Source organism: Falco peregrinus, chromosome 1, assembly GCF_023634155.1.
Source record: "Falco peregrinus isolate bFalPer1 chromosome 1, bFalPer1.pri, whole genome shotgun sequence".
Classification (NCBI taxonomy): Eukaryota; Metazoa; Chordata; class Aves; order Falconiformes; family Falconidae; genus Falco; species Falco peregrinus.
The window spans coordinates 92145011-92168920 of NC_073721.1; the positions used below are offsets into that span (position 1 = coordinate 92145011).

Consider the following 23910-nt stretch of genomic DNA (forward strand, 5'->3'; position numbering starts at 1 on the left):
TGGTGGCCTCTGACTTTTGACCTGATGTGCTGAGTGATTCAATTTGAAAATAACACAAATAACACAAGAAGATGGATGGTGTTTGCAGCATTTTAAGGTCAAAGTGCTACAAAGAAACATTTCTTTTCTTTTCCGTTTCTGTCCAGTAAAGTCAGATCAGTGCTGTGGCCACGTTGAACCAATTGTGAAGATAAAGTGTTGAAAACTTATGGACAAGTTAGACAAATTATCTTTTCTGTTACCCTTCAGTGTTGCTCTGCTGGAAGGGAGAAAAAAGGCGACAAGGATTTAATTCTGAAATACTCTGATGTAACAAAATGGACCATTCTTAACATAAATTACAGAAAGACCAAAATTTACTTGACAGATATTTCTCAGCATTTATGAAAGAGATTAGCAAAAAAACAGAACAATTTCAATTAGAATTATGCACTGAAGTGACCGAGAAAAATTAAAAAGCAACACTGTCAGCTTCCAGTAATTCATGAATTAGCATTCAAAACAGTTGTTACATAAGTAGCCTTCAATTGAAAACACTATTTTCTCCTTTCGCCTGTTGTAACAGCTGAAGGCTGAACGGAGGCTAAAAAAAAAATAATATAAAAATAATTAATCATAAATGATCAGTTTGACCCCATGCCCTGCAGAAATATTACAGCCTTTACGAAGGGTCACAGCTTCCCTTCTCCCCACAGGCTGCAGGGTCACCCTGGAGCAATCTGGGTGTCTACACAAGGGTATCCCATGCCTGAGCATTTCCCAGGCACCTGCCAAGGCTTGGCAGATGTGGCACCGAGGCTTGGCAGATGTGGCAAGAGCTGCTGCAGACCTATAACCTTCTGCTGCACGGCGGGAGCCAGGAGGGACAGCCCTGGTGGCACCTGATGACTATGTCTGAGCACCTGAGATGCTGCTCTCTTCACCTCTTTGTAACTCATTTGTAACCTCCTGCACTGTGAAAGCTTCCTCTCCTGGTCCACATGCCATTAAAAAAAAAAACACACCACAAACCAATCACCAATTTGATGGCCAGGAGTCCTACAAAGCTCCTTTTTGTTTACCTCTGGGAAGTCCCTTTATAAAGGGATGGAAAAATGTGTTCACAATGAAGAGGAGAATCAAGCATACGTGAGTCACCGACAGCAGACTTCCCAGAGGACTGTCATTTTGGAGGCTTTATAATAATCAGCTTCATTTTCCTACAACGCAGACCCACTGGCACTAAGCTCAAGAGACAGCAGATTATACACCGCACCACTTAAATGTGTTAATATTATATCTGCTATTCAACATAACTTTAGAAGAAATTATGTATCTTAACATGAAATGCAACTAGATGGAAAGGAATACCGTGAGGAATTCACTACTGGCAACAGAAGATACCCTTATTGACACCAGCTCAGAAGATTTACTTCGGACAAATGAATATGCCACACCATCACCCAGCCCTCGAAGAGACAAGCAATTTCCATTTTTTAGTGGCTATCCACCTTTTTACAAATCACAGGATTCCCTTTAGCTGTCATTTAAATATCAGGGTGAACCTGGACCTTAGCAACAGGGCAAGGGCATCCCACTCTGACCATGTAAGCCCATAAGAATTCGGGCTTATGATTTGAGTAATTCTCTATATGGAAAAAATGTATTCTTACTTCATATTCTAGTTTTATCCCAGAAATCTTGGATGTCAGATGGAAAACTCTGCTGAGACCTTGGCTTTGATCACACATATTTGTGAACAGAAAAAGGAGAAAGGTTTTATTTCAGCCCACTGGGTCAGGCTGCCTTCACCTTTATGGACTCTTGTACTGCCCATTACCTGAATTACTTGCCTGTCACTGTAATATAAATTCTTAAACCTACCGGCAACAATTTCCTAAACCATAATTGCTCCAGTAATTGAAACTGCCTCAATTTTGACACTCAACAACCCACTGTTTGCAACTGCGTAATTAAACGGAAGGCTTAGTCAAAATCTTTTCCTGTTATTTCCTGCAGCAAATCAGCTGAAAGTACCAACTTCTCTTCAGGTAGGTAAACGGCTTTGATTTGAAGTTGGTCAAGATACTACTAACCGGTGCCTTTTACACAAGTACAGGAGGGAAATAAAAAATAATTAGGGGGATATTGAATACATTCAAACGATTAAAAAATGGAAATCACCAACATTAGCATGTGAAAGAACAAGCAATCAGAGCCCCAAAGAACCAGCAGCAATATTAAAAGCAGCCCACAGATCCAAGAAGCTGTTTGCAGATGCATTAGCTCTCTACCTTAGTGAATTTTCGTGGCAAGCTGTTGCAGTCAGCCAGCTAGAAGGGAACAGAAGAACATTATATATTTGGAAACTTAACAGAAAAAAGTTATTTTATCACCTTGGAAAAAAACTACCTTTACCACAGATCGAACTAAGCTGGTCTTACATGCAGCACTTGACAAGATAATATTATTATTTGAACTTTAACCCCTTTTCCCATATTAAATGAATGAAGTCTTGCACAACCTATTATTATCTGCACAAATATTAACAACTTACTCTCCCGATTTAGAGCATGGTGACCCCACAAACAGTTGATAAAGCTTGATCACCTTACTCTTCTTCATAACTACAGGTATTTTACCATACCCCCAGAGTTCAACAGCACTATCAGAACACACCACGCTGTAAGAATGACCTGGCCCAAGATATCCTCAGTAAGTCCAGCAGAGCAGTGATATTTTGCTGAGGTAAAGCAAAGCAGAAACACATCTCAAATAACATGAATGAGATGCTGCAAAGCACCTGCCTTGTGCAGCTCTCGTATGGGCAGCAGGGCAACAGCTCTGGTTTCTCTTGACCTCAGCACCACACACGCAACTTTGTGCCCCAGTGAACATCCCCTACCACCCAACCTTGCACAAAGATTTCCTTCTTATCTCATTAATCCCTGTTTTAGGGTCTCATGCACCAGGAAGTTGAGGGATGGGCAATTTCACTGTGTGAAGCTAGCAAATAATTGAATTAAGGTTCAGTAATTGCAGTTATCACTATAAGACATAGTCAAGCAAAAATAAGCTCAGCAAATCACATATCTGACTTTAAGTATATGTGAAGAGTCCTATTAGCTTCAACAGCTTTTATCAGGCAAGCTGGAAATTACACACATGAGAGTGCAATAAAAAATCAACGTATTTGATTTTGAAAGAACTCTGCAAATAAGAAAAAAAATTAAGGGATGAGATTAAAACTGTTTAACATCTTCAGTGTCGCGTAATAATATGAGCTTTCTGTAACAGGAGAGATTAAATTCCTTTACACTGGTTCATATCCCACACAGTGCATCCAGGGATCATTCCTTAGACTGGTGACAAAGGCTTTAGAGGATGATGGTCTGCCAAGACACCTGCTCTTCCCATTCCCTCTCCAGTATTCAGCCAGGTCACGAGCACAGCCTCAGCCAGTTTCATCAATAAAGGTATTTTCAGTTGTTCATGTGGAAAACATACAACATTGAGAATGAGGTCCGCAGCCCTGGCACAGCAGCAGCAGCACAGGGAGCTGTAAGGACGCACTTGGATGTTGTGCCATGGCTGGATCTCAGCCATTCGCAAACACAACGCAGGGATGAGCATCGCCACTTCTGCCTGTGCTCTGACTTTGCCCTCATGTCATAAGCTGCATTCATACAAGCTGGAGAGACAAAGCAGCAGATTTTATCTCGTTGCAACAGTGACAACTGGAATTCTCTATTGTCAGGGGAGCTAACACTTTAGGAAAGGCTTAATAAATAGCCAGAGACAGTCAGTAAGAGGCTTAGCAGATTTTGCCATGTAAAACCACTCTTGGAAAAATATTTTTATTAGTATCTCAGTGGGGTACAGGCAATATAAGCAGTGCAAGTTTCAGACCTCTCCATTCTCTGTAGCAACTGAGGTAGGGAACTTCAGTACACTGTTAATATTCAAGAGTGTCTGCATTTTTTTCCTCTTGTTTTAGATCAGCAGAGAAAGATCAACCCCATAACTCAAGGGAGACACAGATAATCAGCTCAAACCAAATTGCAGTATATAATTATAATCACACAACTGGCAGGCTTTGCTCAAGAGAGAATATGGGCTGGCACAGCTGAGATTCAAGCATGACAGCCTATAACCCAAATAGAAATGCAGCTCAGTAGCTAACAAAGCCAAATGGAGCTATAACCATTGACATTTGATGTAGCCGGAGTCTGTAGCCAGCTTGTATGCAATGAGTTTAGGAGTCTCAGACTAACGGAGCCCATCTGTGACTCATTAGCACCAAAACCAGTCTCTTCATTATGGATGTCAATGGAGAAGCTAAGGAATGCTACTCCAGTTCCACCAGGCAAGTAGATGTAGATGTGGAGGTAGTATTAGGCACACAAGTAAACTCACTGGACCATCCCCTGGCATCACTTTTCATTTTCTTATGTCAACTGCATTCCAGGCAACGAGGCCCAAGGGAAGCATCGCACCTCCTCCCAGAAGCTCAGCTACAGCAACGCCGCTGGCACTGCCTTCAAGGCACTCCCCACATCCCACAAAACATGGGAGCTCGGAACGAGGAAGGTTAAGACCTGACCCTCCTCCTCACAAATCAGAAACAGTCCCTTGTAGGCTTTAACTAAAGCTGGGATCAAGCCGGCCAAGGGTTCTGCTGGCCTTCTTTCTCTCTTCTTTTGAACAGTGCTCAGGACAGGACGGACACTCAAGCCCCTCTCTTCTGGAGGACCGCTCAGATGTCCAAAGCTCTCTGCTGAACCAGGTCTCAAAGAGTCAGGAAGAATCAGTTACAGCCACCCTTAACGTCTATGAGACGGTCTGAATATTCTTAAAAAAATCTTCTGTAAAGACTTAGATTTGTGTTTCTGGCTTCATGAAAAGCAAAACAAAACTGAAAGTTTTGTCACAGGCATATAGTTTTGGGTAAAGCCTCCCCCCCCCCCCCCCAAAAAAAAAAAAAAAAAAAAAGCAATGAATGATTAACATGTTTCCATACTTTCCCCTGTTGTTTTCAGGTATCAGACACTGAATTTTTCTTGATCTGGTGTTGAATTTGACATTGAAGTTAATACAAAAAAACTGGTTTTAAAGCCTCTGCAGCTCTTGCTGAGCTTCCCCTCACAACGTTTTTCAGTCCTTCTTGGACAGACTGATTACTGAGAATCTGTTTACATCAAACCACTCGACATGTTACAAAGACAGAAAATTCTGCTTCTTCATAGCCCTTTCTAACTGCAGTTAAGAGCTTTTTCCCCGACCCTGTCCTCACATACAGAAAAATGGAATCTAGTAAAATTATTACAATGCTGGTTAAGCATAGGATATGACTAATCCCACGTTTCACAGCTGGAGGTTAAATGGAGCCTCATTAAACCCAATGTTCTTTGCTTATCCACAACAGAAACAAATGGGGCATGGCAGAGCTTTGTGTGTGTGCATCCCTCCACACTCACCCTCTTACACAGAAATCCAGCTCCAGTCCTTTGAAAATTTTTGAGTTGTTCAGTTGCAAGAAATTATATGATTGTCTTGAACTCCTGAGCCAATCAATGCTGTATGTTTCTGCCTATCTGTTATTTGACTTCTGGATGCAGAAATTCTTGAATTATATTTCCTAGGGTTTGAGGGAACTCTATTTAATGTGCCAGGTGACATTCTCATAAAATCCCTTGATTCCAGAGTGACAACCTCCAGAACACACAGTACATCATCCAGCCTTCGTTACAAGTTGCGAAAGCTTGTTTCAGTCATTGATCCTGCCTTTTTGATGTGCCACTACCCATGAATAGGAGGCTGAATACCAAGAGAATATTTATTTTGGTAGGTAGCAGCCCAAGATCCTGATGCCTGAAGTCAACAGAAGGAACTTCATTGCCTTTAAGGACTTGAAAGTATTTTGGATGCAAGTCTGAGATACCTTTGAACTGCTCTTACAAAACTGTACCTCTCTTATTTGAGGGGAAACCCCCAACATTTTATTCAATAAATAGATATTGTTTACTTAAATCTCATTCCACTTATTTGATAGCAGATCAGTCAGATCACTCTCATCATTTTAATTCATAAAAGAAGGAGGTGAAATGAAACATGCTTGGACATAGATTGGTTTTACATGCTGTTTCCTTAAAGATTCTGTTGCCACAGCTAAGGAAGCTACTTTGGGGGATTTTCTTAACATTTTTTTCTATTTATGTGGGTAAGCAACGCAATTAGAGGCCTAAATCAGAGTTTGGAGAGTGGTCTCATGAAAGGTCTCATGAGAGAAGGTCTCATGAAAATCTGCTTTACTCCAAAATGCATGGAGTCCTGTAGAAAGTCTCACTATTGACCTGAAAGGAATATTTGGATGCGGCCCCTAATATGTATCTCCTTTTTGATTAGCTAAAATTATTTATGCAGTTAAACTTTTAAACAGCACATTAAAACAGTAATATAGTAACCTAGGGCATGTCCTTTTCAGTATTCTGAATTTAAATGGAGACTGAATGCACTGGGAAAGCTTTCATGTTTGAGTTGCTTTCTATTAAAAAAAAAAAATCTGATTTCCCTCATGAGATCTTAAATTAAGGCCATTATACTTATCGTCCTCACACACACACAGTAGGTAGACTTTACAGGCTTGTAATTTTGTTCTGCTCCTGGTAAGCACATGCAACACTCCTGGCGCAAGCCACGGCCTCACCACAAACCTCTCAAGCCACAATTCAAGGAGAGGCCCAAACGTTAAGACCCTATAGCAACTCTGAGAACCGAGAAGCAACACCACAAGCAGGAACTGTTAATGGCAGACTTGGCACAAAAGCGACTGATAATAAAACGACCGAGGAAATTGCACTCCGACTCTCCTGGAGCCAGCCAGCACATTGTAGGCAATTTCTTTTTTTTTTTCCTCCATTCTCTGCTCTTCAGGAAAGGATCTCATGCTCTCCACTGAACAGCATTTACATCTTTGTTCTTTGCAGGACTTACGATTCTCAGGCTCTCCTCAATCCTGGGGGTCCAGTTCCCCCTCATTTTCAGACCAATACGCTAGAAACTGCCTGCTCAGTGCATGTTTGTGCCTAGTTCACAAACTCAACAATTTGAGAAGAATTGAGGCAGCCTGTAGGCGCTCTTACCATGGAAGCTCCTAGCACCAAAACCTCAGCTCTGTTTTAATACCAGGGTCTACAAGCATTATTTACTATCATTTTACTATCTGTACAGCTGCAGCCTTCTTTTAATTCAGGTTAAGCATGCAGTTTCTTAAAAGTAAGACTATGCACACTTTTCACGACCTTCCAGGGATGCTCTAGAGATCTTCCAGGAATACTCTAAACCCCAAGCAGCTAACAGGCAGATACTGAAAATGTTGTGAAGGGCTGGTAATAGAATTTTATTTGGCAATTTTAATTAAATACTCTGATGTTCCTCAGAACTCCCAAGGGTTGTCCGCTCCCTAGAGAAGAATTTTTTGTATTTCTGCTCTGCACTAGGGGAGCTGAAATTTTCCCTGAAAGATGCACGAGGACCTCACTGTCAAACATCCAGTTACTCAGAGTCCCGCCTGCCCGATACCTGTGCTCTGTTCAAAGCTGAGCTTTTTGAAACAAAGGTGTGCAACATGCCCTGGGCATCTTTGAGTAGGAAAATCCCTCTGGCATTCCTGTTCTGAAGGAAAAAGCCAGACACAGCTCAGCAGAGATTATAAGCCAAAAGAAGTCCTGACAGCCAGCCCATGGTGCACAGGACATACTTATAAGGAGAGAGAACAGAGTCCACAAAGCCTATGAACTTCAGTTTTAGTTGTAAGTACCCAATCTTTGCCATTGTACAGAATGAGCTGAAAATGCAAAATCACATGAAAGAATGACCAGAAGTTTGTCAATGTTATTATCTCTAAAATGTATGCATTAGTTACAAAACTGACCAGTATTGACCTTTGGAGCTCCCAAGCTCATAAACATAGGTTTTGCTAATCTTGAAGGGAAAGGGTGTAATTACAAATTCATTTTTAGTTTAAAGGGAAGCATGAGGTGGGTTAAGGGGGTTATTTTCTGCTTGGACTTTCAGCTCAGAGGAAAGAAATGTGATCTCTCATCCCAGGGATTATATCTTAGTAATATGGAAGGTATCCACCCGCATGTAGTCAGCCAGACACTGCAAAAGAGAGGTTAACGCAAGCTCTCCTGGGCACTCCCCACAATGACACAGAGGAAAAACAGGACTTCTCCCACATGATGTTGCACAGATTAATCGCGTGCACGCAGCAGAAATTAGTGCACGTCTTCCCTAGAGAATTTGAGACTATAAAAGTGATGCCTGTGAAGCTATCCAAAGCCAACACCCAACATTCCTCAGAACTGACACTCATCGTCTTTACACCTCAACTAAAACTTCCAGAAACCAGCTACGCTTTGTGAGAAAGGCTGACACCATCAACTCCAGGACGCTGAGGTCCCCACCTGCTCTGTGGGGTCTTGGCCATTGTGGTTACACCACAGACACCTACCAGTACCAGTGAGCAGGCATCGAGGAGCCTTTTCTGGTAGTGGCATTTGCTACAGCATCTCCCCAGCCAATACAAACCAGGGCAACAAAAGCTGTGTGTTGTCAGAATTGCTGCCAAGGATTTTGCCAGTGCAGCAATGCCATCCAAGAGCATGACTTCTTAGTTAATGCAGCCACACCAGCGAAACACTACAGTGTAAACCTGAGTCAAAGAAAGGTATAAAACTGGAGTCATTTCTCCTCAGAGAAAGGAGAATGGGAAGAGTGATGATCACTGATGTGTTAGCAATGTCAGAAGCAGCTCATTTCTCAACTGGAAATACACATCTCCTTCCCTAGAAAGCAAAAGAAGAAGTCAAAACCAAAAAATCCATATACAGCTATCATAAATAACATCCACTTCTCCATTTACTTTCCTCCCACTGCAAAGGGTGACTTGTGAGATGGTACTTCTCGATCTCCCAAGGGGAGAAAGAGCTCTCTCCATTAACCTGTTCAAATGAGTCTCACCAGAAAAAGAGAACTGTGAATCCCAGCACACCTGTGCTGCAGGTAACACGTACAGCGCAGAGTGGCTGTCTCAGCATGGGCTGGGGACCCCTCGCCTCCCCCACCGAGATTTTCTTCCAAAGTGCTTATGGTGAAAGGAGATGTTGGGAAACAAGAGAAAAAGCGCAGGCTGGGGACCTCTGCATCAACTTAATTCCATGCCTGACGACGATACAAAGACACGACCTCTCAGCATTAGCTTCACACCCCAGATGCCGAAGCAGATAAAGCAACAAATCTCGCTCAGGATGCACCGGCTACCAAAGGGGCATTGTGTCACTGGCCACTGTAATACAAATCCTCCCGTAAAGCTTGCAATAGCATTTGCAACCCCAGCCTTCTCGGGTTTCTCTGGATGAAGCACTATTTCAGCTCTATGTTTAGCACTTGGAGCAAAGCCAGGAAGACTTCCATAACCAGCGCTGATTTGTTAATCCCTTAATGCACAGGCACTGTTTGTTACTTAGGACGTCAGGTTTCATCACTCCTCAGCACACTGGTGATAGAACTTCTTGACACTAGGCTGCAAATATTATTGCAATGTCGATACTCCCAGGGAGAAAGCCAAGCCGAGTTAAAATGTGACTTTGGTGTTGACAAGCCAGTTTGGCGTTACGGAGTTCAAATGGCCAGGATCACCTGGCAACTTTAAAAACAGGAGAAAGTTTGCCAGGATCCTTTTTGACTAGAGTCTTATCCCAAGATCCGCATGGTAACAGCTAAACACTTTCCAATCAGATGAAGCAAGTAAGCATGTAGTAAGTGGATTATACATTTCTGGGAAAGTGCTAGGAGCAACACCTACATACGTGTGTGAGTTTGTACCTATACAGATTTTCCTCATCGTTCCCATTAAAAGAGAAAAAAATGCCAATTAGGTTTGTAGCATGACAGATATGGAGGTGATGCAGTCCACTATTGCCAGGGAGTTCACCCTGACCATGGCAACTTCAACACCTCTGGGCTCCCTAAGGAGAAATGTCTCCCTGCTTACGGTAAAAAGAGGCATTTTCTGAGCAAGATCTAAAATACGTCCGTTCCTGGTCTTTTTGGAGGGCCACTAAGACATTGCACAGGAGCTGCACAGAACATCACAGCCAGGCTGGCATCAGTGCCTGCCGCTGCCCGGGAGGTGGCTGGCCTTCTCCAGAGCACAGAGCTATTTTAAGATCACTTGTCTCCCTGGATTCAAACATTTGTAGTGACACAGCCTGAAAGGTGAGGACACCTGAGGACAGCTGTGCACATGGAGGAAAAGGCACAGCCTTCCCACGCAGTACAGCACGAAGGTGAAAGGCTGCTGCATGGGGCTGCTTCAGGCTCACGCACCCTGAGACTAACTGGGCTTCATCCTCCTGATGCACTAAGCTCAGGCAGTTATTCAGCCCCTATTAATTTACCACCCATTAATTAACAACCACTTTTTTTTGACCTCATAATGTAGATCCAATGGAGTAATGTGCTTGGCTGTGGTAGGATGAAGCTGGGCCAAGGGCACATTGAGCCCATCCCTGAATCCATGCGCATCCCAACTGCCCAAGCACAGCCCATCTGCTTATCTTATCAATAATTCCAATTAAACAGTGCCGAGGTTTCGACCGCCACCAACTCACTCATGGGTTGGGAGAAAGACAGGGGGAGTTAAAATTAAATTAGCAATTGATTAATATATGAAGCCACTCAGTAGCTGTTGACTACCCTTTTGGGGTTTTAACCCTCTGGTGCCCTGTGAGTTTGGTTTCATGGCTAGCAATGCCAATGAATACACTGGAAATTTGGGGTAGTCTTTCAAAAAAGCTCAGTCAGGTCAAAATGTGTATTTCAGTAAAAATAAGGTTTGACAAAATTATTTGAATGACATTTCAGTAAGCACAGACCCTTTTTTTTTTCCTGTTTGAACAGGAACATTTTAGAAACGTGTGATCCTGAAGCAGTCTATTTTCAGACTTGGTGAAATGCAAAGAACAGCACAACATAAACTGGCAAAAAGGTATTTAAAAAAATAATTAGGAGAGTCTTTTTTTATTTCTAGTCCTTATAATTGGAAAGAATCTGGAACACAGTGACTGTGAAACTTGGTGCTTGAAGTAAGAAGCAAAGTATAGAAAAAACCCTTTAAAATGCCAGGGAGGTAGAACATACAACAGTGAAAGGATATAAAGAACAAGAGAAAAAGGGTAACTTCCAGTGGTTTAAATAGACAGTGCTTCACTGAATTCAGCAGCGTTGCCCGTTTACACCAAGTGCTGTGCTTTACAGGGGATCCAGGGGACATAGCAGACAGAATGACTGTTTTTTCCGCTGCTTGACATTGCTATATACAGATAGATATGTATCAGGAGTGATCAAAAACCCAGTGGCACACAGAGTAGACTTTGAAGGGCAGATGTAAGCAAAAAATGCCAGTTTAGAGACGTCTGTTCAGTTTTAAGCAAGATCTCAAACAAAAGCTGGGAGCCAGCACTGCACAAAACTATTCTCAAGGTTGTCCTTTGACTACAGCCTCCTCTTTTAACAAGATAAAAGTCAATGTAAATGGGCAAGCAAGACAAAATCCTACAGCAACTGCACAGACAGCGCTGGAACCTTGCAGCGCCACCGAGAGCAACAGTGGATCAACATGTTCTGCAGGGATGTGTTAATGTATTTCTGAACCACAGGCAGACACTAACAGGGAGCTTACTTTTTTTTTTTTCTCCCTTTTTTTATTTAACAGAAGGAGACCAAATTCTATCGGAGGAGAGTTGATATGAAGAGACCATTATGCTCTTGCCCTGGTAGGGTGCCCACCAAAAGCCCTTCTGTATTCAAGTGGGCAGTCAGACACAACTCTGTATAGCAAGAAAAGGACCAAGCCACATTAATATCTATTAGGCAACAAAAAACCTACCTGGGAAAGAAGCTTGTTGTCATCCTCCAGCAGTTTCACTTTTGTTTCAAGTTGCCTGATATAGTTGGAAGATGTATCTTTAGGAAAAGAGAAAAAATACATATAAGCTTCTTGTGTTTCAGGCAAGTCTGTCAGACAGCAATATGTTCTCTCACTCCATGGAAGGCAAGTTTAGGAAAGACCTAATGAGTAAAACCCCAAGCGTATACAGTAAGGAGGGGATTCTGCCAAAAGCTTTTTTCACTAAAATGTTGAGATTCAGCAACAGCAATCTCTTCTGCGAATCTGTATCAGGGCCACCAGGTTGGGGAATGGGGGGTACAGAAGGAAAGTGAAGTTGAAATATTGTGACACATAATTTTGTAAAAGTAATTTCCTAGTTTTGAGAGCCACTGTCATTCATCTACAATGCACCAAAACAACAACAGAACAAAACGTTTCCTTTTACATTTGAATAAACAACCCCTCCACACTCGTGCCTTTTTCTTTCAAAAACAACTGAAAAACTCACAAAAATAAGCTACTGGCACAGCCCCACAATACGGTCACTGCCACAACTCCCAGTGCTGTAAAAGGGGAAGAAGTGCATACAGCAAGGCCACAGAGCTGCAGCATGCATGCAGCCTGACGTACACAGCTACCTACCCAGGACATCTCTTTTTCTAGTGGAAGGATGTGACACTAAACAGAAAAATACCAGGACAATAAAATACAGAACACCCTCACATAAAAATGTAACATTCAAACTGGAGAATGTAATGGCCAGTTTACCACTGCAACACCAGATAGGGTGACCTGCTGTAGAAGATAACTTGCTGGAGAGCTCTGTGGGTGGCTTACTGCTCTTCAAAACATCTGGATTTTGTTTAGAAACATGCTTTGAAGGAACATTTTTGCAAATTTTGCAGGGAGGAAAATAGAGGAACCTGGGAAAACCTTTCCTCCGTTGTCATTATATCATAGCAGTTTGCAATAGTTCCTTCCATCCACCTGGATGTCTGCATAATTTCTCTTCCACTTGCAATTTTGGTAGCAGAGGCTGTGAGTTGTAACAGCAGGAGGAAAAGAGTTTTGCAGCTTAAGCATATGAAAAAACCCAAGCATTTCCTGCACTGCTAAAAGGCCTCTGCAGAATCAAATTATATTTTACCTCATTTAATTTATTGTGGCATGACTGCAAAAGTCACTATTCAATCACAGGACTTTTCGCTAAGCATGAGTTGGTGAGGAACCAGGTGTGTTAATGCAACCATGCCGACACCGGACGGTGTGCGCTGAGGACCGCCAGCACCTTTCAGGATCAGCCCTGCCATGGTTAGCAGGCACCACTGGCTGCATTTCTGCACCCACAAACATATGCCCATGCACACATGTAAGGATTAAGCTGGCTCTGCGCTGAACAGTTTATCCTTGCCTTTGCTGGTAGCTGCCAAACACACTTGGTGCAAGCCTGAATGCCATTTCTTGGCCACTCTGGGGGCAGCTTAGCAGAAGAGCTAGCCTGCAAGCTACAGCTAATCACTGAGAGTGCTTTGACCATTCAAGAGAAAAATTGGAATATGCTTGAAAAAGTGCTGCCACAGACAAGTGCCAAACCGCACATAAAGGAACAGCAGGACAGATCCGAGTCAAGTGCCCATCTAAAGCACTAACACTCTCAGAGGAAACATGCTCGCTTTTTTGTTTGGATTGTGCTTTGTCCAAACGCAGGAAATCCAAACCAGTCCTCATGGAAAAGGTTAAGACGACACCGTAGGAAGCTATGTAAGTTCAGCGAACAGTTTAAGTGGTAGCAAGGCTCACAGCAACATCACCTGCAGCTGCACGGACTGCACACTCTCTCTGTCCAACAACCACCCCAACATGGGAGGAGTCTCCAGGTCAGAGGAGAAGAGGGCAAACCAAGTAGGTTATAGGATCAATCCATAGCACCTTCCCCGCAAAGGCCTCGTGCCAACAGCATTGTGAATTTAGTCATGTGTATCAAAAGATGGCAAGGATAATGCTGCAGAAGATCGGTACTTAAGCCAGCAAGATTTCAGCAGCAGCTTGAACAACTTGCTGAATGAGTAATGGACCTCCCCCTCCAGTGGGGTGAGAGGGGAGTTTGAGATTCTTAAGTACAAAGCCAGGAGGACCATAGACCTCCTGGTCTGACCTCCTCTTGTCTCCCAGGCCACCACACTTTGTTAATCTACCCCTAAATGCAGTCCAGTAATACCCATTTGGCTAAACAGTCCCTAGAGCGGTCTCCAGCTCTGTCTGAAGTCAACCACAGGCTCACCATTCTAACTCGTGCTGGACACTGACAGCCTCCATCAGTAGATCTAGTCAGATAAGGTGTCCTTCCCCGTCTGCCTTCCAGCTTCACCCGTTCCCGCATGCTGCCAGGGCAGCAGCAGAGCCGAGTGCCTCTGCACAATGAATGCAGTGATCTGGATACAGCAGGTCCGGGCTTTTATCTCAAAGTATCAGGGCACTCAAAGCAGCTTCAAGGAAGGATTCACAGTGGTGTCAAAGGAGAGGCTCAATCCACGCCTGCCTGGGAATCAAGAGATACGTCTCCAGACCAAGCACAGGCTCCGCATGCATAAATTGCACAGACAGCAACACTTGCATAAACAAGTGTAAAAATGCTAGATAATGCTAAAGATCGCAATGTGATGCCAGCAGCAGACACAGGCTCCACCAGAACCACAGTATTGACTAAGCCTGTTTCCCCAGCAGCAGAGAGCCTGTTACATGCAGTGCCCCTCCTTACCTTTGTCCTCTCTTATCACTTCTAAGTGTTTATATTACGGACTACCAAGCTGTATCATGTGCAAAGAATAGCAACTAAAAAAAAAAACAAACAAAAAAACCCCAAAACACTTACGGGAACTATTTCTGCTGCAAACAAGCCCTTTCTCACAGCTCTATGCCCACACAGGGCAGAGAAACTGCAGGAATTCCTCTCCTGCAGCTCTGTGCTCAAGCACAGTGGGAAGTCACCCAAGGTGGAGGTGGGCAACCTGAACTTCTTGAACAAACCCTTCTACATGTGCTTGTGGTGGGTTCCAGCACCGCTAACAGCTACGGAAAATCAATGTTAAGCAGAAGCTGTTGCATTCAGGCCCTGAATGCTACAAGGACTGACTGGTTGGTTGGTGGAAAGAATAGAGCATGGCTGCCAAAAAAAAGGAAAAGGAAAGATAATTATGTCCTCACTTTGGTTTCATATCCCTTGCAAAAAAAAAAAAAAAAAAAAAAAAAAAAAAAAAAAAAAAAAGGTGCTCCTTGGGAAAGCAAGCCCTGCATCCCTAGGAGTCAATGTATACCCCAGCTACCCCCAATCCTGAAATCCTGCCCTGAGATTTGCTAGAATTCTTCAAACACCACTGTTTAACCCCAAAACATGTCTGATGTCTGACCTGAGCCAGAAGATGCCCCACAGTAACATAAAATATATGGAGAGAAAAAAAAAAAAGAAAAAAGTAAATGAGCTGTTTTGTCAGCAGAAGATGTTTCATTGTAGGCAAAGGCTGGGAGTGCTCAGAGCCATCACCACCCTCGCTGTGCCCTCAGAGATGAATTGCCTCCGTCCCCTGGACCTGCCTGTGTGCAGGTTAGGTGCCAGATGAGCCATTTGCATCTTGATCTCAGGTCTAAAAGATTCCATAACTCTCGTGACAGCAGGCAGTAATTCTGCTGGACTGAGCAGCAAAACCTCAGGCGGGGTCTCTCCCACATTAGATCAAGAAACACATTCCCAACATTTTTCTGCTTCTGACCTTACTCTTATCAGTGAGTTTCCCTCCTCTCCTGCCTCCCCCAGAGCCATGGGGCAAGGATGGCCCCCCTGACCCACCCAGGAGAGGCAGGAGAGCTGGATCACTGATGGCTCAGACCTCCTCATCCTCTTCATTAGAAACTAAATGAACGGCCCTCACTGCCTTGTCAAAGCCTGCCGTGGGCTGTGAGCAATGTTCCACCTTCACCAGCCTAAATGCACTCTCTCTCTCGTGGCACAAGCAGCACCCAGATCTGGGTGCTGGGGTGTACCCCCAGCACTCCCACCTGGCCACCACCTCGTGGCACTGACTTCAAGTGCACCCATGCCTGCTGGTGCCTTGCCAGTGACCTGACACTTCATCCCACCCTGGCCCGACAACCATGCTGGCTGGCTCTGCAGGTGTGGCACAGTGAAGGGGAGGTACAGTATCATGGAAGCAGACAAGGATGGTAGTGAAGGACACATCATCAAGGATAAGCTTTTTGGGAGGCCGCCCTGGCACTTGGTGCTGCCTGGGATGCCAGTGGGGCCAACATCCTCCCCCAGTTATGCCCTGGGGCCACAAGCACCAGCTGTATGAGCAATGGGTGCCTTAGCGGACCAGGTGGCACCAAAGGGAAAAGATTTCCTATCAAAATATCTCACCGCTCATCCAACACCCTCCCTTCTGCAGCCATCACACTTGGCGCAGAAGAGAAGTTGGGGAGAGAGCCCGCATCGTGCCCTGCCAGGCTGCTACCCACAACAAAAAATGGATGAAAACCATAATCACCACCAGCCACCGCTTGCTTGTACAATGTAAATGCTTCAAGCTGAATTGTTTGCAAAGCCATAAAACCTGAAGTCACTTTTCTTTAAAAAGTCTTTGAAAAACTAATTGGATGTAGCTCTGCACATTATCTCCACAAGAGGTAGAAGAGTTGCATTCTAGCCCAGGAAAGAGCATTACTGTTAATATCCACCCTCCTCAAGATTTACTGTCTTAAAAAATATACTCCATCTGGAACAGGGTGTAATTCAACTTGGATGTAATCTAGCTGAGTAACTTTTCTCCACATAGATAAACCACTTAATACTCATTACAGCTAAATTGAGGCAAGACAAATCACTCTACCTTTTTTTAACTCAATGGCCTCAGAGCAGGGAACCACCTGGCTCCTGAAGCTTTTTTAAAACATAAATTAGAAAGTGTTTTAACAATCAAAACAATCCTTCAGCCTGCAGAGCACAGAACAGTGTCATTTTAAAAGACATGTGGAGACACTGGAGTCTTTCCGATTCTCATCTGAGATTTCGGAGAAATCTGTCAGAGGGGTAAATACGATGAATTATACATTTTTGACAGTAGCAAAAGAAATGCTTTCATTGTCTTATACGTCTTTTCTCCAAACCATAAGCACACAGAGCAGAGGTTCGCATGGTAGCTACATGGCTGGGATCAAGACACTTTTATTTAAGACCTTTTCATAATGAGGCCCTAGCACTTCAATGAATCTAAGGAAAAAAAATCCAATTCCTTTACTTAGGGCAGTTTACAGCAGAGATGCAAGAAAAGGTTAATGTAGGTGTCTGTGCGATGAGGAAGCTGTCAAAAGCCCCCAGTCCCTACACTCAGCCTGGGCAATACAAAACAACCCGGCACAAGCAGCCTTGAGCCAACAGAGGTGCCTTAGTCCTCTTCCACAGCATCCCACTGAGGTTTGATTTGTCTTTTTGATGTCTCTTACAAAGAGGGGGGGGGCACACTATCCACCTGGGGTGCTGGCTGGCAGGTCAGGACCACGGTCCCCCACTCCAGCACTGTCCCCATGTGCACCATGGAGGTGCCCCACACTCCCAGCAGCAAGGCTGGACACCACTGCCTCCCACAGCATTTTCTCCCCAGGAGCTACTTTTCCCAAGTATGATTTAAGACAGTAAAGCACGGCTATATTTGATCGGTGTCCTGCAAACAAGGCTCTTTCTCTCCTCATAAAAAGGAGCATCCCCTAATGGATTCTCCCAAATCCAGACCCAAGGAGGAAAGATGCAGGAAGGAGTGATGCTCTGCCAGGTTTATACCTTGCACCCAGCTGCTGCCGCCTTCTTTGCATGACGGGATGCTGACATTTTGGGTTCTTCCCCTTACATTAAAGATCATCTCAAAAAAGGCCTTCACCTGTGCTCAGTAAAACATTTCGCTGTTTATCAGCTGTTTTGGTATCACACCTCTGCTTTTCAACACCATATTTCAGGTTTCTGTTGCTCTACTAGTTTTGCTTCTTGACACAGACAAGCCAGCTGAAAAATGGGCCAGCGGTTACATCTTGTAAAGTTGATTTATTAAGACAACAGTGCTCTTTCTGAGCAGCTGGGAAACAGATCAATCTCACATCTCCTTATATATTGTCATCAAAGGAAATTGAGAGGTGGACAAAATCACCCCCTTTGTTTTTTCCTAGGCAGTCCCCATCTTTCTGCTCTCACTGGGAAACCCTATTCCAGACTGGTGCACATGGCAAATTTTCACATCAGGCTTAACTCAGCAGTGGCTCAAATGAGAGCAGGGACACCACAAAGCCACTGCTGAGTTACTGGAGTTTTGCAGGTGCTACCCTCTGCTACGGCACCACCAGGGCCTTCAGAGTATGCTCCGCAGTTCGCCTCGGCATGCTCAGCTCTGCAGCGACTCACCCTGACTCAGGGAGAAGCCACCTCCTCCAGCACCTGGAGGATGCTGCCAGTGTCTGAGGGGCTTGGCCCCTGTCCCCTCTGAACAAAGGCAGCTCTCCAGCCTGGCACCTAGCCTCCAAGCCAGCTGGCTATCACTGAAAATATCACTAAGCGCAGCTGTGAAAGCGCATGAGTGGTGTGGAAGGGCAGGTCTGTAGGTAAAAGTAAATGAAGTATTCCAGCAGTGAGGTGAAGAAGCTCACCAACCTCAACTGTCCTCTTCTCTCAGATCCAAAATACCACACTTTGCTAACCCCAATCCACACGCCTCTCCAGTAGGAGCCTGGCCACAATTTGGGGTCTCCCCTGGGATGTGGTAAGAGAATATGCAATGACAAGGTCTATGGCAGACAGAAGTTCACAGCCTTTTGTAGCTTTGCAGGATATTCTGAAATCAAACCATACCAACCTCCTCTACCCCTTGTCCCACCACCTTACTCACCGTGTGCTCTGTAGGGAGCAGTTGCCTCTGCACTCTGCCAGGCAGCGGTGAAGTGGCAGGAGGGCACTTACAGAAACAAGAACTAAAGGCCAAATCTTCATTATTTCCACAGCTGAGGTGCTGCAGCACACTTCTACTGAATAGACACTGCGGTTAGACTGGGCTAAATAAATAAAAGGACCATACAGAGCATCCAAAGCCACCCATAACATCTGTCTGAATAACACGGGTGGGATCAGGGCTCATTTCCAAGGTGCAGGTGATAGCTCAGGTATACAATAGGTATTCAACCACTAGTCAGAACAACAGTGTGTTGCCAATCCTGTCACAAACAACAAACAAATCTGGTCTCAGACTAATACACATTGTTTTCAACTCTCACAAGCTGGTGGTTACGCACTGGTGACATGGCTGGGGCACTGCAAAGTGCTGCTCTGGCAGGACAGAACATATGCCACTGCAGCTATTTAATTAACATTTCATAGCAAGCCTGTAACTAAACCCTGAAGTTTTTCAAGACCGCATGTTCCAGGCTCAGTTCCAGTTCATTAGGCCTGTCTGGGAGCTCAACAGCCTCAAGTCGGTCTGTAACAGCCCGATAAGGTCTCTCCTGACTTGGGCTTTTACAGCTCACTACTGTGATCTCCAGCCATGACATCATTGCCACGCACAGCAAAACATCTGCCTGTGACGACTGTCAACAGGAGCTCAAGAGCTCCTGATACCTTATCAGGATTCCATTAGGAGGCGGCTGATAGGGAAGGAAAAGCATGTGCATGTGTGTGCCCATGTACCGCAGCAGAGCTGGGAAAGCTGTCTTGTCCTGTCAGAAAGCAGCCACCGGTTTTCCTTCCTTGCTTGGGTGACCTTTACATTACAGTTTCATGGGGGCTGTCCTACCACAGCATAGCACAGCAGGAACCACTGGAATCGCCTGGATGTCTAACCCACTCAACCCATAAAACCTGCTTAACAGGAAGGTGAGAAAACACCTCCCAGTCTTGTAGTCTGACACCACACTTACCCTCTCCCGATGGGGACAACCAGTAGCTGCTCACCTGTTCCTCCACAGCTGTCTTTGTTAAGCCTGCCTGCAGGGGATGGCACCTTCACCAGGCTGCTCAGACGGGCTCCCCACCCGATGTGCTGCCCGCATGACAGACCAGCTCAGCCCTGATCATTAGTCACTACTGTTTGGCCAGGTTTCCTCAGGAAATCTTTCTTTCTATCCCCCAGAGATTTTGAAGGTAAACGACCAAGGAAAAGACTGTACTTGTTTTACAAGTTGTGTTTTAACACCTGACTGTGGGCATCACTCTGAGAACAACCAGTGAGTTTTTTGAGGTTCAGCCTCAGACTGAGCTTTCAAACAAGAGTGGACACATGGTAATTAGAAGCAATAAGCAAACACAGCAATAGAAATATTAACGTCCAAGACACACACAGCCAAACAGTCTTGATGGGTGTATGTGTAACAGAGGAAAGCTGATTTCCATCTGCTGCCGTGCTCTTGCTTCCTGCACACAGGAGCCTGCACCGTCTGAGGGAAGAGGCGCTGTCTGGATCAACTCCAGGTACTGCAATACCTGCAACACCTATCACCGCTCGGTGACACAGGCAGAATTCAGGTTCTCCTTGGCCTCTTTAAGAAGCCATTTGCTGTGCAACCACATAGATGTGCTCAGTGAAGGATTGCCTGAATACAGAAACAACAATTGAAGAGGAAATAGGACAAAGTTCAAATTTCAGGTGGCTCAGAGCAATCCTCCCTTCCAGACTGGTACCAGCATTTCTCTGTCAGTGCTTACTAGTTGATATGAAGGGAGACAACAAAAGATGCAGAAGCTGGAGGAAGGACAGGGGAAGATCAGACTGACGACTGAACATGATGCTGTGCTCATGAAAACTTGCAAGAGAGGAAAAGAGTAACACCAACAAACTGGAAGCTTTTTGACTGCCTTGTGCCTTAGTCAACATAGCTCCATCCAAAAAATTTTGCTTCCAACATCAGAGCTGCACTGCAGCAGTGCAGGCTCTTCTGCTGTCGCCAATCCCAGCAGACTAAAGCCATAGCCCATTGACCAGTGCCAAAGCAGTGAATTAGGAGATTGTCATCATCTTCCTTATACTGTACCTCTCCGCTCTTGCTGCGGATTGGCAAAGGCTGATCTACCACACTATGGCCTAAGCAGGACCTTCCACGAGAGTCTTAATTTTAGATACAGAGAGACAAACCCTCCACTTTATCAATTGATAGACTTGTGTATGGCTTCTCGCTGGTGCGATGGACTTCGTGATGCACGGGAAGGAACGGCCAGGCTCTGTTTGAAGTTCGGGCCCTGCCAGCCAGTTGTGCCAGACTCTCCCTCGGGGGAAACGGAAAGTTGTGTCACCAGCACTCCTTCGGGGAGCGGAGCTTCAAGTCACTCACCCCTAATGGGATTCTGCAGCTTTAATGATTACGAAAAGGTTAAAATGACCTGCCAGGCACCCTCAGCTGTTTAAGCCTCTTTTCCTTCCTCGTGCTGCTTTAATCTTGATAGCACCATCACGTGACCTGGTCAAAAAAAGCCCCGAAGCCGATTAGTGGCTTTCCACCAGCTACAAAGGACTCAAAACATTTGGGATGGTGTGGAAGCTTCAGAAAGAGTAGCCCTCTTTGCTCCACACCCTCCTTTTGGAGGGCACCTCAACGGACACTGCAGCCTCTAACAGCTTTCCAGGAGGATACGGTCCCAGGGGGAAAATCCCTGAAACCAAGCCATCAGGTTGTAGTGATTTCTACTTGTATCAATCCAGTTATTTAATTCCACCCTTCTGCTTCCAAAACTCAACTCTTCCCACATGACTTTGGCTACCACTGTGGTAGCCACTGCCCCTGTCTCTACAACAGCAACCAAAGACTAAGCCCACCCCATTGTCAGCATGCTACGCTCAAAGACTCTGTTAAGGTTGGCCTAAACTTTTGTGGCAGCATTCTTGATTCCTCATACACAGCAGTTCTGTGAAAAATGATCCCGGGGCTACTGCAATTCGTAAACTGGGCACAAATCAGTGTCATGCTGGTGCAAAAGCAGAATGTGGGATGGTATCGTGATGCAGAAACAAAAGCCCTGTATGTAAACAGGGGAATAATCCTCCTTCATCGGTGCTATTAGAGATCTTGAATAGGGATCTGTGTCCAGTTTTAGGCATCACGCCTCAAGACTCATGCAGACTAGCTGGAAGGAATTCAGGAGAGAAATAAGGAGGATCAGAGTGTGGAAAGCATAATTTAGCAGGAAAGCTTGAAGGAACCCAGACTGCTTAGCCTGGAGGAGAAAAGACCAAACCATAGATGTAGCAATGGATTTGAGTATGCAAATGATTGTCAAAAAATGATTAAGTTAATAAACTGTTCTCCCTGTCCACCCAGGAAGAGTAAGCTCTCTAATAACAGGGATAATTTAAGGGCCAGAAGAGATTGCCTTGGAAGGTGGTGGAACTGCCATTCATAACAGCTTTCAGAAGCAGGTTAGACAAACATCTGTCAGGAGTAGTTTAGGTAAAGCTGAATCTGCCTTGGGGCAAAGTGATGGTTTAGGTGACCCCGAGATCCCTTCAATTCTGTTTTCCATGCCTACTCTATACAAATATCACACGAAAAAATCTATGGCTATTTCACTTAAATTCCAGAAAGCAAGGACCACAATTATTTGAAGGCAAAAATGAAATCACTGAACAGCCTTTGACTGGCATGTCAGACTCAGTAACCTGAAAACCATCCCTGCATTTTGGTTTCTATCACCTGCAGAAAGTCTCACCTACCTGCATGGTGGCTAGAAAAGAAGAAAGCAGACCTGGCAAGAGTGTGTGAAGAGCAGCAAGTGCTGGGGTAAAGGCCCTCTGATACTAATGGGATGTTTACAATTAAAAGGTTATATTGGAAACAGCTGCCTGTTATAAAATACAGCCAGGGATTTCAAGAGTTAGTACACTGCCCCCCCTCAACAAAAAAGAGAGAGAGAGAGAGCACTCTTATCTTTACGAGTTATCATTTCCAGCTTTACAACAGAAATTCAGAGTCCTAAATCACAGAAGGCCAACATGCACAAGGCTTGGTATGACACTATAGTAACAATATATGGTCTCTAGCCGAAAGAGCTTAAAAAAAGAGGAGCTTGGTGAATGCAAAGAAGCTGGGGAATTCCAGGAAACCATGTGGGTTAGGAAACACTCAGTAGCACTGACAGTCTAACTACGGTCAAGATTCATGGCATCATGACAGAGGAAAGGGCTGGAGAAGGTTATGGAGACAGCCATGTCCATGTCTACAAGTCTTAGGGCAATACAGGAGAAAGTACAAAGGTGCTAATTTGAAAACTGAGTATGTTGGAAACGGAGACCAAGTTGTCCTAAGCTATTTTCATAGCGCAGAAACCCCCATAACAAGCTGCTACCTTCCCCAAAACAACCACGTCATCTTTCAAGATAAGAAGGTAGCTATCAGAAAGCCCAAAGACTCTTGAGTTTGCACTAGTGAAAGCAAAAAGAGTTGCAAATGAAAGTCAGGTTGGGTTCCAAGCCCTTTGTCACTCTGTCACAGCCAGAAAGCTCTGGAGAACAGGCTGAACTGAAACATTTGCATGCCCAACTGCCCTGTTAGTTACAGCTTGCCAATCCACTGAAATGAGTGCAAGTGTATCCCAGAATCTGCCCCCTGGTTTCCATTTTGCATTATCACCGCTCCATCTCTCGGCAAGGAGGAACAGTGAGCATTCACCATCAGTACTTGTCTCTTTGAGTTCAAAGCAGCGCAAGACGTTTGCCCCCAGATCTGAACCCACACAAACACATGCAGATTAGATCCCATCCTTGAAAGATTTTGCTTGCTGCAGTTGCAAAAGCTTCACCATATGTGACAAGACCTTTACTGAAGTTTTTTCATTTTTATGGCAAACTTCTAACCATCAATGGTTCAAAAGCCTGTGGGAAAGACAACAGGTTAATCCAAAGCCTTTTGAAACAGAACAGTTGTGAATGAATTTTGCTTTGAAATTTTAGGTTTGTTTG

General features: G+C 44.6%; 1 protein-coding gene across 2 annotated transcripts in view; it reads right to left on the bottom strand.

Annotated features, from left to right (window-relative positions):
• CCDC85C (coiled-coil domain containing 85C) overlaps positions 1 to 23910 on the bottom strand; it is a 113383-nt gene that overhangs the window by 31969 nt on the left and 57504 nt on the right. For both annotated transcript variants that reach the window (XM_055794139.1, XM_005230585.3), the window contains exon 2: positions 11933 to 12009. In XM_055794139.1, coding sequence (XP_055650114.1) covers positions 11933 to 12009 — 77 coding nt within the window. The remainder of the gene's footprint in view (positions 1 to 11932; positions 12010 to 23910) is intronic.